The sequence below is a fragment of the Manacus vitellinus genome, unplaced genomic scaffold (assembly GCF_001715985.3).
Source record: "Manacus vitellinus isolate BGI_N305 unplaced genomic scaffold, ASM171598v3 scaffold_2_pilon, whole genome shotgun sequence".
In the NCBI taxonomy this organism is placed as follows: Eukaryota; Metazoa; Chordata; class Aves; order Passeriformes; family Pipridae; genus Manacus; species Manacus vitellinus.
In genome coordinates, this window is record NW_021940208.1 from 29,876,109 (window position 1) to 29,894,389 (window position 18,281).

The 18,281-nt window shown below is 43.4% G+C and overlaps 1 protein-coding gene across 1 annotated transcript in view; it reads right to left on the bottom strand.

Moving 5' to 3' along the window:
* LOC108639381 overlaps positions 1-17,989 on the bottom strand; it is a 27,575-nt gene extending 9,586 nt beyond the window's left edge. Inside the window, 3 exon segments of the mRNA XM_018070951.1 lie at positions 11,451-11,804; positions 12,541-12,597; positions 17,884-17,989. Coding sequence (XP_017926440.1) covers positions 11,451-11,804; positions 12,541-12,577 — 391 coding nt within the window. The 5' untranslated portion in view covers positions 12,578-12,597; positions 17,884-17,989.
* Between the last annotated feature and the right edge of the window lie 292 nt (positions 17,990-18,281).

Genomic DNA, 18,281 nt, shown 5'->3' on the forward strand with positions numbered 1-18,281 from the left:
CTTCCTTTTCCTCCTCCTTTTCCTCTTCCTTTTCCTCTTCCCCTTCCCTTTCCCTTTCCCTTTCCTCTTCCTCTTCCTCTTCCTCTTCCTCTTCCTCTTCCTCTTCTTCTTCCTCTTCTTCTTCCTCTTCCTCTTCCTCTTCCTCTTCCTCTTCCTCAGGGTGGCCCCAGCACCAGAGCCACAACGATGAACTAGGGCAAACCCCAGCCCAGTTCCCATCACAAGGGCTGGCACTGTCCAGCCCGTGCTGGAGGGCGTTTATAGCCACAGAAAGGCAGAGCCCTGGCACCCCATGGCCATACACTCTGTGCATGGGCTGTTGTTGCAGTATCGCTGGCACAGGCTCCTCACTCCTGCAATGGCCTTATTTTAATATATTTGTGCTGAATAATACATCTTTCCTGCGAAGAAAAGAGTGTATTTCTGTGCAGGGGGAACTTGGCAGCTCTGAATACTGAGCAGCCATTTCCTCAAAGTGGTAGGATTTCAACCCCGTAATCAACCCTATTAGCATTAAAAGAACTGTCTAAATGTCAAGCCAAGTTCAATAAATAAGCACTAACACATTTAGAAATGGCTTAGAAAGGGGAATTAAAAGTTTTGTGCTAATTATGTTTCTTATTTTAGATTTTCTGTCAATTCTAGCTCTTCCATTCAAATGAGAAAAGCGTTTGCTGCCAAGGTGGAGGAAATGAGATGGGCTGAAAGTGGGCAAAGCTGTTCATCCATAATAGGGAGAGAACAGGGACCTCAGCTCCTCTTGCAAGCCTCTGGAAACACAATAATGAGGGGTCAGCAGACCTTTCAGTAAAGGTGTCTCCCCGTCTCCCGTTACAGTGAGCCCCAGATCCTCTGATACATCTTGATCCCACCAGAGTCAAGAAATGCCAGGGGACAAAGGAGAGGAGGGCAGACTCCTCTGACCAGCTGAAGGTATGCAGCCCAGGAGGTAGGCAAGCAGGAGCAGGGAGCACAGCTTGTTGGTGGCACATTTTATGAGCAGCTTCAGAAATCTGTGTCAGTTTTAAAGACCAGCTCTGCTTCTCCAAACCCAGCCACCTCCAACCCTGTCTGGATGGAAGCAGCTCACCCATGTCTGGTGCTTTGATGTGGTAATAACGTATAACTGATACTGATGGCAAAGGCTAATCCACTCTGCCCTGTAATGTTCCCAGTAAATCAGGCAATATTCTGTTATTGAAAAAACTAATTTTTGTCCCTCTGATGGTAATCAATGTATGCCCTGAAGCACGAGGCTTGATAGCCTGTGTAATTTGCAACCTAGCTAAGTGTAACTGCAGATGTTAATCCTATTTATATAAATGCCTGGCAAGCAAAAGGAGGGTTGGAGGGACAAGCTGCAGGGCAGGGGAAGGCATAGAGCTGGATTTCCAGGAATTCTCCTGCAGATTTCAAGCTGCTGTGCCCCAGTGATGGGAGACCAAGAGGTTTGGAGTGGGCGAGGGGAGATAGTACAGGCAGCGACTCTGCAGCTGTGTCACTCCAGTTGCCTGGCATTTCTTCTGGAAAATGCTGGAGCAGATGTCACCATGGTGCACATCCCCTGCTTCAGGCAACCACTCTCTACCTACCAAATGCAATCCAGAGGGACCTTGACAGGCTCGAGAGGTTGGCCCCAACAAATCTTATGAAGTACAACAAGGTCAGTACAAGGTCCCACATATGGGTCAGGGCAACCCCAAGCACAAATACAGGCTGGACAGAGAATGGACTGACAGCACTACTGAGGACTTAGGGGTGTTGGTTGATGAGAAGCTCAACATGACACAGCAATGTGATCTCACAGCCCAGAAAGCCAATTGCATCCTATGTGGCTGAGTCAAGGCCCAAGGTCATTCCTCAGCTGAATTAGGGGCCTAATATTGTCAGCAGCAAGGAACAGTTATCTCCAGCAAGCAAGCTGGAGTAGAAGGCATGTAGCTTGGGGGGAAAGAGATGTGGACACAGCTCTCTAGTTACACCCTCCCAGAATGGCAGGAAAAGACATTTCCTCACCTCACCAGACTGCAATGAGACCTGAATATGCTAAATAGCATATTCTGAGTAAACCAAGCCCTGAAGTGATGCTTGGCTTCTCTACTCAGCTGCTCAGTACTGAAAACACCTTCCTAACTCCCTGGTGCAGGTGTAAACTGTGGGAGGAAAGGTTATGTATTCAGAGAGGCACTGAATCTGCTCCCATCACAGGTGGGTACTTAAAATAGACTTGCAGTAGTGATGCAATGACTCACTCCTGTACCTGTGATAACTCACTCCACCTCTTTCACTAAAGAGAGGGAGGAAGGAGGTCACTGCTTTGCAACCACATGAAAACCCCAATTTCCAGGAATTTATGCCTTCAGGTGAAAATCACCAAACAAGTCTCTCAGGCTTCAAAGAAGAGAAAGCTTCAATACCGCCAAGCCTGTGCTTTGCAGGAGCTGTGACTTGCCAATGACAATGGTCCCATTGGTATAGGTGGGACCCAGTGTCACAGGGACCCAGCAATCCAGCAGCATTTCCAACCATGAATTTCCCTGGACTTGCTCCACTCCCAACAGTCCTGCAACACCGAGCACCTACATTTTGATGTGTTACTGCTAGCACCTTGTCCTTCAGGATCAATGAAACAGCAGCATTTCCCTGGTCTTATTCCAGGTTTAGCTAACATTAACTGAAACCCAAAAATTCCCCAAACCAAGGAAAATTCAGCTCCATGACTATTCCATTAAGAATGATACCTCTGGAAAACAATAGACTATATTGTGTTTGCTGTGCTTTGTTTTCCTGCTGTTCATCTCTAGGAATGTTTCCCACTTGGGCAAGAAACACCAGACATGCTAAGAGCACACATTTGTGGGTGCATGCAGCCCTTTATCGCACCAACATATCCTGTCTGTCTGGTGACACTGATCTGGTTTGCTTTTTAGAGCAAGCCTGGGACAACTTGGCCCTGTTACACGTTCCTATAGCTGCAGGACCCCCAGTGGTGGCCAAAAGCCCCCACTTGCTGTAGTTTCAGCTGCAGGGTCTAAGGTGAGCAGCAAGGACCGGCAGGGGATGGTAATATATTTAATATCTATTAATATAGATGGAAAAGAATAGATGAGCATTTGGGCACATTTGTTTTCTTCCATACCTGAGAAAGAGTTCGTACATCAAAGAACATGTTTTCCAACCCAACTGTATACTACAATTGGTCTAATAAAAATGTATTTCATTTGCCTACAAAAATCACTCTTCTGGGCACTTAACAGCCATAAAGGATGCTGTTTTCTATTCCTGGCTTCCTTTAAAGGCCAAGTCTTGCTGCTGTATTATTGAATTCACTAGACACATGGTACAGCCCAGTGAGCACTGCTGTAGGAGTCTTCACGTTATGGTTCTCTAGGCTTGATCCTCCACGCATATAAATGGATTTTACACTCATGGTACTCCTGGGACACCAAGGCAGCTGCTTCAGGTTTTCACCAGTTTAAGTAAGATTAGTATTGGATCCAAGAGCTTGTGTGCTTTGCAACAGCCCACGTGTTGCAGACACTTAACCTTGATGAGCTCATATCTGTGTTTCCAGAGGACAAAGAGTAGGACTGGGATACTCAACTGGGATGCGTGCAAACTGATGGTTAATGGTGGGAATGGACAAGAAAACCTAGATGAAAACAGGCAAAACTGGTCTGGGATCTGGTTGTGATGCATGTGCCAGCAAGCAGCTTCTGGTCCTTTTGGCATCCCTGAGGCAATGTGTAAGGGATGGTTTGGTCAAAAATGATGTATTAAAACCAGAACCTCATGTCACCACCACTGATCATCTGTGGGCTTAAGGCTACTCCTGCCTCCCGCTGCCTCTGAGCTCTTATTCTTCTCTCCTGTTATTGAAACAGCCTAAACATCATGTTTTAGTTATAAAGTGAGTTTAGTGGATAGAAGGGTGGGAGGGAAGGGGGATTAAATTTACTGCTTCAGTGACTACAGATCTGAAATAAATCTCCGATTCAATGATAGATCAATAACATCAAGATTGGGTTTAAATTATTAATAAACTATGAGAAATGAGGATAATTATTCTATGAGTCACAGCTCTCTAATGCACTGCACATTTTTTCCCTGAGACATCTGCATTGAAGCACAACCTGACTATCTTTTGGCAGAAAGCTGTAGCCAAGCAGTTAATGTTTTTTGTTTTGCTAGCTAAGCATTTCATGAACCCTAGACAGCCTAGTGACAGTGTACTTCACTCATGGAGAAACCCTTAGGCCGGGATCCCCTAAAACACTGAGGTGTCTTATGAGTCCCTCGAAATCAATGTGATTGATTTGAATGCCATTTGTGAATGGTTCAGAAAGCCCTCAAATGTCCTTTGAAACCTGAATGTCTGGAGATAGAGAAGTTGTGCTAGCCTAAAAGGAGATGCTGGCCTTGAAAAATGGCCTTGGATGATTGCAGAGGCCCATCTAACCGGTGGCAAGAAGGAGGGACAACCTGAGGACTGCTGGAGGCAGGGAGGGGAGGAACAGTTTTTGCACATTGCTGGTAGACTGCAATGACAGCACCATCAAACAGATGGTGGATTTCAAGTGAATCAACTCCCCCTTTTTTCAGGCAAAAAGAGAGGGAACTATCTGCCTGAGGAGGCCTGTTAAAATCAAGAAGTTCAAAACTAAAATATTCCTCCATTCTTGGTCATGACCATCTCTGTTGACTGAGACAGCTCACATTGACACAGTTAGGCTGGAGATCCTGAGAACATCTAGGCATCCTCCCACCTCAAGCAGCTGTCATCCCTCAGCTGTAGCATTATGCCTTAGGGTAGTGATGGATAGCAGCTTTTAAGGGGCAGCTCACTGCAAAATCAGCTTATGCCTGCTCTTTGACAGAGTGGGGTCAAATGGGTTCAGAACACTCTTGATGACGCTCGTCAGCTGCTGGGCTTTCAGGTGAGGTGCTCAGCACTGTCCTGGTTTACCAGGAGGGTACCTTACTTAAGAGGAGAGGAACAGAACAGAATTTAGGATATCAATAGTGAAAGTTAGGTCTGCAGCACACAGAGGGGAGAGATGCACTCATGAAGGTAAGGACAGCAGAGCGGAGAGGGGTAACTGCCAGCCCACCAAAATGGACAAGGACTATTGGTAGCAGCTGTGCACAAAGTCTTCTATGGTCTTACTGCTTTCCTTGCCTCTAGCTCACTGGATGAAATAAGGTTATATCAGTCCTAAAATCACTTTTCTGTTTATCTCAGTTTACACAGTTCTGCAAATGGCATTAGGTGACCCCCACTCAGCTGATGGTATGGTATTGCTCCACACCCACATGGACTGCAGCTCTTCTGGGACATCCCTCCTTTACCATAGCACATCCAGCAGCAACTGGGGCTTTCCATACACCCTCCCTCTGTGTCCTTTAACCTAAAGTTGTCAGTCAGGGTACAAAATCATTCTGAGCCTACAACACGGAACTATCAAGGTGTCCAGACACTTCTATCTGTGCAATGTAGGGATAATTTCTTATAGCCCCTGTGATATACTAATTTAAAGATGCCTGTGGCCTTGACAAATAAGAAAAAATAAAAAAACACACACAAAAAATTAGGACAATGAGATACCAAACAAACTGTGTTTGGTGCTTGACTGTATTCTGATTCAGGGTAAGGAGTGAAGGGCTTTTTTAATTTTTTTTTTTTAATTTATCTTCATTAGTAATTCAACAAGGCCTTTACACATCACTGATTTCTTATTAGTTACCTATAAATTATAAAGGATGCTGGGCACAGCACACACAAATTAATGCATCTGTGGATGAAAACTTTTGAGGAATAGGGGGAGTAGTGATGCTCTGGTGTCTCTGTTGTGTGTTTGGTCTCCTGGCTCTGCTGAGTTAGTAAAATGCCTTCATCACTGCCTTACACATGAGAAGCAGAGCCCAGTAAAGGGCCATGTCCAGGTTAACAGGGACCGGTATCAAGCACAAATCTCATGGAAGCCCCTGTTCCTAGGACCAGGGGGTAGGTGAGAGACTCAGGACACTTCCACAGTGTTTACTTGAGGATGAGATGCGATCATACTGAGCAACCTGCCTGCCCATTAAAGGTCAGGGTGCAACCTCAGCAATGCATGGGCAGCTGGCTGCATGCACCCCAGATCACAGTCAGTCCCTTAAGGACAGGTCAGGTCAGGCCAGGACTGCTGGGAGCTGGACTGCTGGGTCCCTTCTCACAAACCTATCAGGTGGAGGGAAAATCTCTTTTTTCTTTCATTTATGTAGTGACTTTCTGTTAGCCAGAAAACTTTGACTGATTTCCCTTGATGTCACATCAGATGTTTTACCTCAGTCCATAACATTTTCAAAATCTGAGGATGAAATAGAGTCTGCACTCTTTTAGGCTGCCAGTTATAGATTTATAACATTTATTTCTAGAAATATTAAAAATTATATTTATATATATAAAAGTCATAACATATTTAAAATTTATATGAATAAAATTTATAAACTAAAATGAAAAAAACACCTTGCTGCATGTTCATGTAGCAATGCAACAGCCTTCCCTTACACTGCTGCTTATATCTATCTCATTTGGGGCCAAGGTAACATCTGGTAACATCTTTAAAGAAAAAACTATACACTTCCTCGGATATTCCTATAAAGATTGTTATCAGTGAACTGAGTGCCATTTAAAGTACATCGAAGAAGAATTTGGTCTTTGTCTCTTGAACAAGTGACTCTATTCAGTTTCTTTTCTTTGCCTTCTCTCTGCAAGGAAGATTAGATATGTCTGTATGTTTATGTTGGACAGACTAAAGGAGTGAGCAACGTCTCCAGCTGGTGTAAATCTGTGTTGCTGCAGCAGTGTCAGTGGTGTGAAGGGTGGTATTATGCTGATTTATTGTGGCTGGAGAATCAGACCTCCTTTTCCTACCCAGCCGGAAGAGCAGCCTGTAAAACAGAAGTCACACATCTCAGTTGATTTGAGAGATACTGCATGGGGTTTATTTGTCTAACAAAATTAAAAAAAAAAAATTAAAAACTCTCTGCAGAGGCTGGCAGCATCCATTTTAATATAGCAAATGTAGAGGGGCCCAAAGACAACCACTGAGACAGACATAACTTCCAGTTTATTAATAGCAGGGGCACAGCAGTGGCTGCCAGGCTGTGAATGTCTCGGGCATACTGTAAATTTCCAGTCGTTAGGTGTTCCTGCTGCTCACCTGTGTATGACATAAATACAGCCTAATGCGATTGAATTATATAGAAAAATGTTACCAATTTCTCTGCTTACTTGGATTCCTTTGGCACAGGTCCCGTGGGCTGAGCTGGCGGAGAATACGTTGCTGGTGCTGGAGGGGAGAGAGAGAAGGCTTTCTTTAAAAAATAAAAAAAGATCCTCTTTTTGTGTAGAACAGCGAGGATTTTTTTCCTGCTTTGAGATTTCTTGCCATTTCATTATTTTGTATTTCAGATAAAACCTTCCCACCTTAACGAGGAACATTTTTCCCCATCAGTTTTAATGGTACGATAAATTGTGGGAGAGCAAAGAAAAAGCTCCTGAAAATGAACCTTAAAAAAAGTTTCTGGAGACTGAAGACAGGCTTTGCAGAGGAAGAGACAAGAGTTACAAGCTAATTTACTTTGCCTTTCTGTTCATGTTTCATTTGTAAACAGCTTGGGTTTCCTTATTTTACGTACTCTTTAGGAGGACATATTCCCATGGATGTTTCAGCTTCCCTGTGGCTGCACAGAGGCAATGGGGCGCAGGGTACTGCAGTTGCCCCTCTGTGGGAAGGTCATGATGCTAAAAGAATGAGGAGGAAACCACCAATTTTTGCCCAAACAGCTCATACAGTCAGATGTGGTGCCCTGAGGGGTTTGCTGTCAGAGCAGCACCTTTCTTGTCCAGGTTTGCATTAATTCAGTGGCCACAGGCTGCCTGTTTCCCTCTGTGCTGAGCATGACAGACCTGGGGTCTGTCACAGCCCTCATCTACCAGGTTAGTTGTACATCTCAGCTTGTCTCAAATGCTCTATCAGGTAAAACAGCTCTTATGCAACCTACCTCAGTGTCTGCATACCATGTGGTGTTATTTCCAAAAAATCAGAAAGGGCAGATGGAAGAGATTTAGGGCAGGCATATGCAGAAGGCGATGGGAGAGAGGAGAGGTGCCTATGGACTGGGGAAAGAGGGTGAACAAGAAGGCACTTGGAGAGGGCAATAGGGTGGCAGGGGAGAAAAGAAAATGTAGGAGAGTAAAACATAGAATAAAGGAGAGGTATGGCTATGACAGGGAGCTAGAAGAAACATCAAAAGCATTGAAGTGAAGGTTACTGCTCAGATTACATAAGCCACCCTTATGAAAGACAAAAAACAATGAAAAGAGACAAAAAGAAGCAAAAAAAGCCCCAGTGAATCACTGTACTGTACAAATTCTTGAAGACATATTAAATGTTGACACTGGGTCCCTAATGAGGCATTCCCTTATTTGATATTCATTGGTAAATCTTCTTGTGTCTAAATACTAGCTCTCTACTGAAACAGTCTGAAACAAACTTCATATATCATCTGAATTTTAATTGTGATGTAGAAATCCAAGAAATGACTGCTTGAAATAGCACTGAGAGATATTTTTGCATGCATTTGCTTCCTGTCTTTTGTGGCTGTTTCAGACCCTCAGCCTCTTCCCAGGACAGATTTGTCCCCAAGGATGCAGCTCACATGTATGCTTGATAAGAATACTTTATTTCCACATGGAAAGCTCTTAAAAAATAAACCTTACATGTGTGAACAGTTGGTCTTTCTCCTTCTTAGGAGTTGGCAAATTTACCTTGAGAAAAATGTGAAAGTGAGCAGAAAACACTTCTGTTGGTAAACCCCCAAGAAGGACCAATTCATGAATTCCTTAGGAAATAGATAACCTTTTACTTCAAGGAATAGCCTGTCTCTTTCATGCTGGATGTGCATTTCTGTCTGTGCCAAAGCAGGTTGTGCTAGGGGCTCTTCCATAGCAGGTGAAATGCCTGCTTACAGCATGTTCAAAGAGGAATTATGGAAAAAGTTCAACCTTTCCTTCAAAAAAAAATGATTTCTACTTAGGATAAGGCCAAATTGTCCCACTTGGATCCCTGTTTGTGATCCAGGCTCTCCTGCAGAAAGCCATACTTTCTCTGTGTAGGTAACCCAGTTGCAGTTCCCCACAGCTGCTGTGTGGTCCCCTTCCAGTGGCTTTTGATGGAGCCATTTGTCCCTTTATCACCCACTCACAGGGGACAGCTGTGACCCTGTCCTGCATACAGCCACAAGCCACATCCTGACTTGCAAGCAGTGTCACCACAGGCAGCCAGAACTGAAATGGGACAAGTTCTTAAAGTCCTTAACAAAGGGGGGTTATCCCCTATAACTTAGAGGGATTTCCTTTCCATGGATTAACTGTATTTTTGTCCCTGCTAACTGCCTCCAAACATTGGCTGGATTACTTTATGAGCTGTAAAATATTATTAAAAGCAGGGATATATATACACACACACACACACACACATATATATATATATATATATATATATATATATATGAAGTAAACATATCTTGAGATATCTATTAAGGCAGATAAATGTCTAATATTAATTAGCTTGCATTTACATTTAACAGAGCAACTCTTATCCAGACAAAACTAAAATGGATGCTATGTAAAATGGATCAGAGGGTTTTGAGTTTAAACTTTGTGCTGGTTTCATTGTGATTATGTTGAAACTAGCTAACAGTAAAATCCCATTCTTTGCAGACTAGTACCTTGTACTTTTGATAAGCTCTCTCCACGGCTGGGATTCAAGTCTGGATGCTGACACCGCATACCATGTTCACACAGTTCAATATTTTTTCCCAAAACATGGTACAAACCAGTCCAGGAGTCCACACAACTGCATCCCTCACTAGGAGGCAGGGAAGGGCAGGCCTACATTGCTCCTAAAAATCCATCACCATTTTAGGTGCACATGCATGGCACTCATATTTAACCATATGATGGAGTGACTGCAACACTCAACAAGGGAAGATTGACCAATGTCACCTACCTAGACTTCTGTAAGGGCTTCAACATGGTCCCAGATAACTTTCTTATCTCCAAATTGGAGAAACGCAGATTTGAAGGTGGACTATTTGGCTCTGGCTGGACGGATGCAGCCAGAGTTGTGGTCCACAGCTCTATGTTCAGATGGAAGCTGCTGACCAATGGTGTCCCCTCGGGGCTCTGTTTTGGGACTGATACTCTTTAGTATCTTTATCAGTGACACAGACAGTGAGATCGAGTGCACCCTCAGCAAGTTTGCAGATGAAAACAAAGCTGAGTGGTGCAGTTGATGCAATAGAAGGATGGGATGTCATACAGAAGAACCCAGACAAGCTTGAGAAGTGAGCCCACAAGAGCTTCATGATGTTCAAGTCCGAGTGCAAGGTGCTGCACCTGGGTTGGGGCAGTCCCAGACGTGAGTACAGACTGGGAGAAGAACTCATTCAGAGCAGCCCTGTGAAGAAGGGCTTGGGGGTTCTGGAGGATGCAAAGCCAGACATGATCTGGTGAGGTACTCTTGCAGCCCAGAAAGCCAACCACATCCTGGGCTGCATCAAAAGAGGTATGACCAGCAGGTTGAGGGAAGTGATTTTGGCTCTCTAATCTGTCCTTGTGAGACCCCACCTGGAGTATTGTGTTCAGCTCTGGGGACCTTAGCACAAGACAGACATGGAGCTGTTAGAGTGGGTACAGAGGAGTGCCATAAAGATGATCAAAATGGTGGAGCACCTCTCCCATGAAGACAGGCTAAGTGAGTTGGGGTTGTTCAGCCTGAAAAAGAGAAGGCACCAGGGACACTTCAGTAGAGGCCTTTCAGCATTTAAAGGGGGCTTATAAAAGAGAAGGAGAGAGACTTTGTACGTGGACAGATAGTGACAAGAGAAGGGGTAATGGTTTTAAATGGTTTTAAGAGGGGAGATTTATATTGACCCTGACTCACTTGGTCAGAGCATCGTGCTCTGACAACACCAAGGCTGGGGCTTTGATCCCTGTACAGGCCATTCACTTTAACAGCTGAACTCAATGATCCTTGTGAGTCCCTTTCAACTCAGAATATTGTGTGATTCTTCTGTGATTAGATGTTTGGAGGAAATTCTTTACTGTGAGGGTGGTGAGACACTGGCACAGGCTGCTGAGAGAAACTGTGGATGCCCTATCCCTGGCAGTGCTCAAGGCCAGGCTGGATGGGACTTTGAGCAACCTGGTCTAGTGAAAGGTGTCCCTCCCCATGGCAGGGAGGTTGGAACTAGATGATCCTCAAAGGTACCTTCCAACCCAAACCATTCTATGATGGTTCATTCTATGATTCTATTATATGCAAACAGAAATGTAGAAAAGATCAAGGACAACTGACTTATTCTCTCTCCTTTCCTCTAAAAGATTGCTAAAAAAATACCTGTTAATATCTTTCCTTTCTTCGGGGATCTTTCAGAAACCTCAGTTGTAATTTTTTCTTGTTTTGCAGGAGAGGATGAGGAGACTCCTTCAGGCTCTGCATCACAGACAAAATCTCTGTTGGTTCTCCTACTTGTCTCTTTGTCGAAGAGAGCAAGATCAGTCTGTTCAATATAATCTTGTACTCTCTGCATTTTGAAGGCTTCTTTAGAAGCTTCATATTCCTCTTCCAGCCTTTTCAAATTTTCCACTGTGAGAGCAGAACTGGAATCTGATGACCCAGTCCCAAGGGTAAATATTTTTGGTTGGGACTGGTTATTGCAAGACCCTGACAGCTTGCTTCCATTAAACATATCTGCAATGCATTAAGGAGATGAGAATCTTTAGCAACAGGCAAGGTCAATTCATCATTCTTGTAACAAAGAAAGAAAGAAAAGAGAAATCCCATTAGTCATTTACTCCTGACGGGCATATTGATTGATGTAGTTAAAATGTTCACACTAAGATAACCTTATTAGATTGAAAATCACTTTCTTTTCAAGAGGATCTACTAGGCTCCAATTCAACAAAGCACTTAAACAAATACCTGATATTAAGGGCATGCCCAGGTCCTGTTGGTGGGATTTTCTTAAATAGTTCCCATCCAACACTTAAAGGCCAAAGCTTAAGATAGCTACAAGGGAAGGGCATAATGCCTTATCTGCATTTTAGATAGGACACACATCAGTGATTTCATTATTAACCTAGTTTGCTTTGGTTGTAAAATTCTGCACAGCTGAAACTTACTGTGTGCAGGCTGGAATAGCGTGCACTTTATATTCATTACTAGTACTCAGACAAATTATTTTGGACATCTTTTGCTATATGCTGATGGAGAAAAAATAAAAATGTACAGTGGAATCTGTTGAATCTGTTTAATTGGACCTGCTGGTGGCCATCCGACCATGCCAATTAAACAAAGATAAACAAAAGCAGCTCTCAGAGGACCTGCGGCGAATAAACCCATGGTGAATACTGCATGATTTTTGTTATTGCATTATTCTATATAGTTCTGTGTCTGAAACATAAACTAGCCATAAAAAGCGACTCACCCTCCTGTTTGCAATATCTGCTTAATTGTGTCTCCATCTTCTGTTCACCCACTCAGTCTGTTTAATGTCAAAAGATAAAGGGAGGAAAAACGATAGGGTTAGTTTGGCAGAACTAGTGCTTTGCAACCTCTTCTTTCCCTGTCTGCCCCTCCCTATCAATTCCCATTGGGCATGATGCTCCCTACTCTGTCTGACTGCAGACTGAGATGGCTGTTTTCACCTGTTTTATCAATGCAGAAAGCCCAAAACCCTGCAGTGCTCTGCATTGTCAGCTTTGTGGCACCCATGAATCACCTCCAAACTTTGCAGACCCCTCTGTCCACATGAGCGGAGTGGTCTCTACCAGCACTGTGAGAGCCCACATACTCTCACTCAGGCAGTGCAGGTGTACTGGGAATCGCTCAGCAGGACATGCTCTTCACCCCTTGGCTGGGTTTCCCCAGTGGAATAATTTCTGAGAACAGAGTAGGCTAAGGCCAAGCAAGACCAGCACAGCACTGTTGAAGGTGAACACGCTGACTAGACAAGGTCCCAGCCAGCACTGTTTCTGAGGTACTCTTGCAGTGGTCACCCCTTACCATTTGTGTGGTAAAGACCATAGGTGGTTAGCACATTTTAACCCACAAGGCTGAACTAGTTTACTTGCTTAATACAAGTGTCTGATACAATGAACTCAAATGCTATGGAGAAGGACAGGTACAGGGTGTCGGTATTTTCCCCTTGTCAATCACAGAGTCACAGAATATTCTGAGTTGGAAGGGACCCACAAGGATCATTGAGTCCAACTTTTAAGTGAATGGCCTATATGGGGATCAAATCTGTGACCTTAGTGTTATTAGCACCATGCTCTGACCAACTGAGCTAATCTCAGGCTCAAACTTATACATCTCATTAAAAGAAATCACTGAGTTGGTCCGGCAAAAGCCATATTCCCTAACTCTGAGCTGATTCACATTAAGGATGGTCTTTAATTCTCCTCTTATTCTTCTCCTGTGATATTTTTTTTGGTTTTCTGGAACTTTCCTTCTGGTCGAGATACTTGTGAAAACCAATACATATGACCCATGTGACTACTCTTAGGTTTAGGTTGTCTGTCAACATCTGATTTTAAAGCACCTAGCTTTACTAGTGCCACTTTAACACTGCATCCTTCATTGCTGGGACACAGTTTCCTAAAATATCCCAAATAGCATATTATCATGTAAACTAATTACATCACTAATTTTAATCTCCATAAAGAACTAGCTTGTGAAGTCTGTCACTTCTGCCTTTCATAAACGATTCTGTCATTTCTCTTGTAACAAACTGTTAAGATTCCTTTGCTTCTTCATCATATTTAAAAACATCTCTATGTCATTAGCTCTGCTGATCACTGTCCTGCTGTCATTCTACTTCATTTGTCGAGTTTTCATGGTCACAGACCTAGAGAACAAACCAGGCTGGAAGGTGTCTCTGGAGATCACTGGGGTCCAGGACTTTCCTCAAAGCAAGTCAACTAGATCAGGGTCCTTGGGGTTTTGCCCAGTCAAATTTTAAATATTTCCAAAGGTCGAGATCCTATAGCCTTTCTGACTCTCATGTTTAACCACTCTCATGCTGAAAATACTTTTGCTGAGATTTAATTGGAATTTCCAATATTCCAGTGTGTGTCTGTTGCCCCTTATCTCACAGCGGTGCAGCTCTGTGACGTCTGGCTGTCTCCTCTTCATCCTCTCATTTGGCAGCTCCAGGCAGCAGTGGGTTGTACTTGAGTATTTTCTCCTCCAAGCTGAACAAATTTAATTCTCTTGAACTCCTCTTACACGTGTAGGCTCCAGCTTCTACATGTCTTGGTGACTTTTTCTCTAGTACATCCATGTCTATCATACTAGGGAGCTCCAAACTGGACACACCATTCCAGATGTGCCTCATTAGTGCTGAGGAGAGGGTAACAATAATGTCTCTCCATCTCGTGTTTGGAAGCCAAGTCTAACCGGGCTGTTTTGGTTGCTGCTTCCTCCAACTCAGGGCTGCCTGCATTTCCCTGCTGTAATGCCCTGTAGTTGCCGTTTGCCTTGGGTTGCAATGCCTGGATGTGGGCAAGCTCAGAGAATGCTCTGAGGCAAATCAGTGCCATTTTCACAATGTCTGCATGGCAAGGGCTGTCCTGGCCTTTTGTCTATGCACAGAGTTTCACCTAGGTATGTCTGTGCACACCACCACTGCTTAACACTGACTGCTATCCTTGAACTCTTCCTCTTCCATGTATTTTTTAAAAGATATTTTATAATGCATTATAAGTAAGGCTTTTCAAAAATTTCCTCTTTCAACCTTGAAAATAGGGAATTGGAATAAATAAAAGCACAGCTGAGCTGCGCATTTTTTAAACCCAGTGGAAGAGCACGAGCCATGAACCTGCAGGCTTAGCTCACTAACTGGCTCCATGCAGCAGCAGCAGCAGCAGTGCCTAGGGGCAGGATCTCATTCTTCATATACAGTATGTCTATGTTGCCTTGCTTCACTTCCTATCCTGACTTCCTCCAAAACAAAAGAGAAAAATCACCTTATACAGCAGGTGTGGAGAACTACAAGTGGTAGAAAAATGTTTTGAATGGATTTTCCCATTCTCCATATGCCACCCCACACAAAAACATATATCTGATGGTATGGCAATCATATATCGGGAGGGTAAAGCCTTCAGGACAGACAGTTTTTGGCTCTGTGCTTGTACTATACCTGTCAGGCTAAGTTTCACACTCATTGGGAAGGTCCTACAGAGTAATATGAATTACAGCAGCTTTTAGAGGACCCTTTCTTGGCACTTGGCTCATCAAAGCTGCACAACTCACGGATCAGCAGTTTCCGCACAGTTTGAAGAAATGCAGTACTTGAATGTTCATGTTGAACTTTTCCAGGAAACTGAAGAGGATCAAATGAAGTGTTTTATTGAATTCTAAATACAGAGTATTTTTTTTTGTTTACATGCTTGTTTTCATCAGAAGAAATGTTAGAAAAAGAATCCCGTGGGAAATTAAAGGGATGGAATGCCACATTTTGAAAGTGCCAGAATTAAATATTCCTGCTTTGGAAGTTTGCCTCCCCTTCTCCATCATGAGCCATTGTGGGATTTTGATATCAAACCTATTTTTCACTTGACCTGATGTATTTTCGTTACAAATCCCAGTCTTTTTTTGCAAAATGCAAATGAACGTTTTGCTAATCTGGCCAGATAGGATCCCCACACAAAGAAGAGTGGTCTTGCTTTTGCAAGCTTATAGTTCATGGGGACTAGTATTAAATAGAAAAATCACTTACATCAAAATGTCAGGCTTAAAAATCTCATAGATAATGGTAAGCTGTCCATTATAATGTCAGAGGAGCTTGTCCACTAAGTATTCACAAACACATCTGCAGCACCACAACTCATTTTGTCTGAAGCCATATCTGTTCCTGATATCAGAACTCTCCATAAATAGCAAGAGAATTCAAAGCAGTATTTACAGGCTATTTCTTCTGTGAAGCTTCTTCTATAGCTGTTCTGTTCTCATAATGATATGCTGAAACCCAGTCAGAATATTTGAATCTTAGAGAAACAAAACACAGCTGAAGTAGCTGGAAGGCAAAGGGCTCAGGAGGCAATTTCCTCTGATTCATCAGGAGACAAAGGCAGAGCGATGACTGTATTTGTGTTAATAACAGTGGAATTGCCTCCCTGGTGCTGTTACCCCCATATTTCTTTAGCTCTTGCTGTCATGCTCCATCTCGTAGCCCCCCACGCCTCTGCTCTCAGTCACAGCCAGGCTCGATGAGTCCATGGACCTCCTGCCATCCCCATCCTGGGGCACTGCCCTGAGCAAAGTGGGCTGGTGAACCAAGCTGCCAAGCCCCATGCAGGTATTCCAATCACAAGTGCCAGCTTCACCATCAAAATCTAGTTTTCCTTACTCTGAGCTCTCTCATCATCCCCCATTAAAAATGAAGTTGACTTCACCCTTTCTTTGACAATGTCCACTTGGTTGGGATCCCCTGTTGGGTGGAATGATGGTCAGGAGAACACTGTCAAGCTCTTTCACTGAGAGCAATTGGTGGGACCCAGTATCCCAGGCAGCTCCACTGGGTGCTGCAAAAGAGATGACACCTTCCCTGGAGGATTGTCCCAGGGAAGATGGTGTTCTTTGCACATGTGTAAGTCCCCAGGCAGAGTCAGAAGACAGAGAGTACAATGCCATCAAATGAGGATTAAACTCTGTGCTGTATTGTAAAATGTCAACTAAATTAATTCCATCTATAAGCTCCCTGCACGTACCCCAAAAGGTAGAGGAGTGCTATGTACACAAAGCTAGAGAGACTTTCATACGCAGACATTGGAGTGGAATTTCCACACCACAGTATGTCTGGAGAGAATACTATGTAAATAAGAGTTTAGTCAGCCTCTGATTTCCTTTGCTATCTTCAAGATATTTGTGCTAGTAGGGGAAATCTTTCCTTCTAAGCAATGCCTGCTTGATCCTATGGGATTTATAATCTTGTAGTTTACAGTCCACTGCAATGAAAGGCATCTGATGGTGTCTCAGCTTTGTTTAGATGTGACTCTTTGGTAGGACTTTGCAATGCAATAGCTGATCTCAGGAGCTGTCAGACCCACAGGCCAGGAGGGACTGTGGGCTCCAGTGCAGCATCCCTGCAGTCCCCACATTTTGTTGGAGCAGAGGGGCTTACTGGCACCATGGGTGCTGTGATACTCAGAGCTACAGCTTAACACCACCCACCAAGGGCAGATTGGGGTGCTGGACTCCACACTTCCTTAAATGCTAAAGAAGCAGCTGTGTTTGTGTATATATGCATATGCATATATGCATCTATTTACAGATCCAAGGAGAGTAGCTGACTACTTTCCTAATGGTGTGCATATTATACACTCAGTAGTGTTATTATTATACACATTATATACCTTTATATATATATGTATATAAAATATAAAGCAATATTTAATATATATACATACATACATATATACATATATATATATATATATGGAAAAAACATTCATGGGCTTTAATTGCCAAACAAGCCTGTGGAAACCAACCAGGTTGTTTCACCTATTTCTGCCGTTGCAGCTGTGTCCAGACTAGGTCTCCAGAATCTGAGTTATAACCACTACTCTTGCAGAGAAAACAATCTCCTGAAATAACTCTGTTTCTGCACTTTGCACTTTCAAATATATTTGGAAAGTAATTGGTTTCTGTAAGTCACACAGAAGACTCTTGAGTGGTCTCCTGTTGTGCAGCACTTATGCCTGTTGCATCCCACCTGTCCTGTAAGCATCAACAGAAACCAGTAATACTCATCTCAGCAGTGTCTTACCATTTGAAGGGCTGTGTCCAAAAACCCGGATCTTACCAGAAGTGACACTGACTCCAGCTGAGGGGCTGCCTACATCTCTTTAACATGCAGTGACCACTAGTAGGCTTAATAGAAATACAGAAGGATATGGCAAATATGTGATAATCCAGGACCTAGAGAATTCCCTCAGCCTCAAGGTTAAAAGGACCATGCTAGTTTTGCAGGTGCTGGAATGAGAACCAACTGGCTCTGTTTGCAACCACTAATGCCCCAAATTAAGAACTGAACCCACTTATTCTGGTAAATCAGAAAAGTTGCATTTGTAATATGTAGGCATAAACAAGAGAGGTATGCAGGATCAGACTACCAACCTCTACTGTTGGGATTTAAAACCTGACTTTAGCAGATGTCATTGTGGC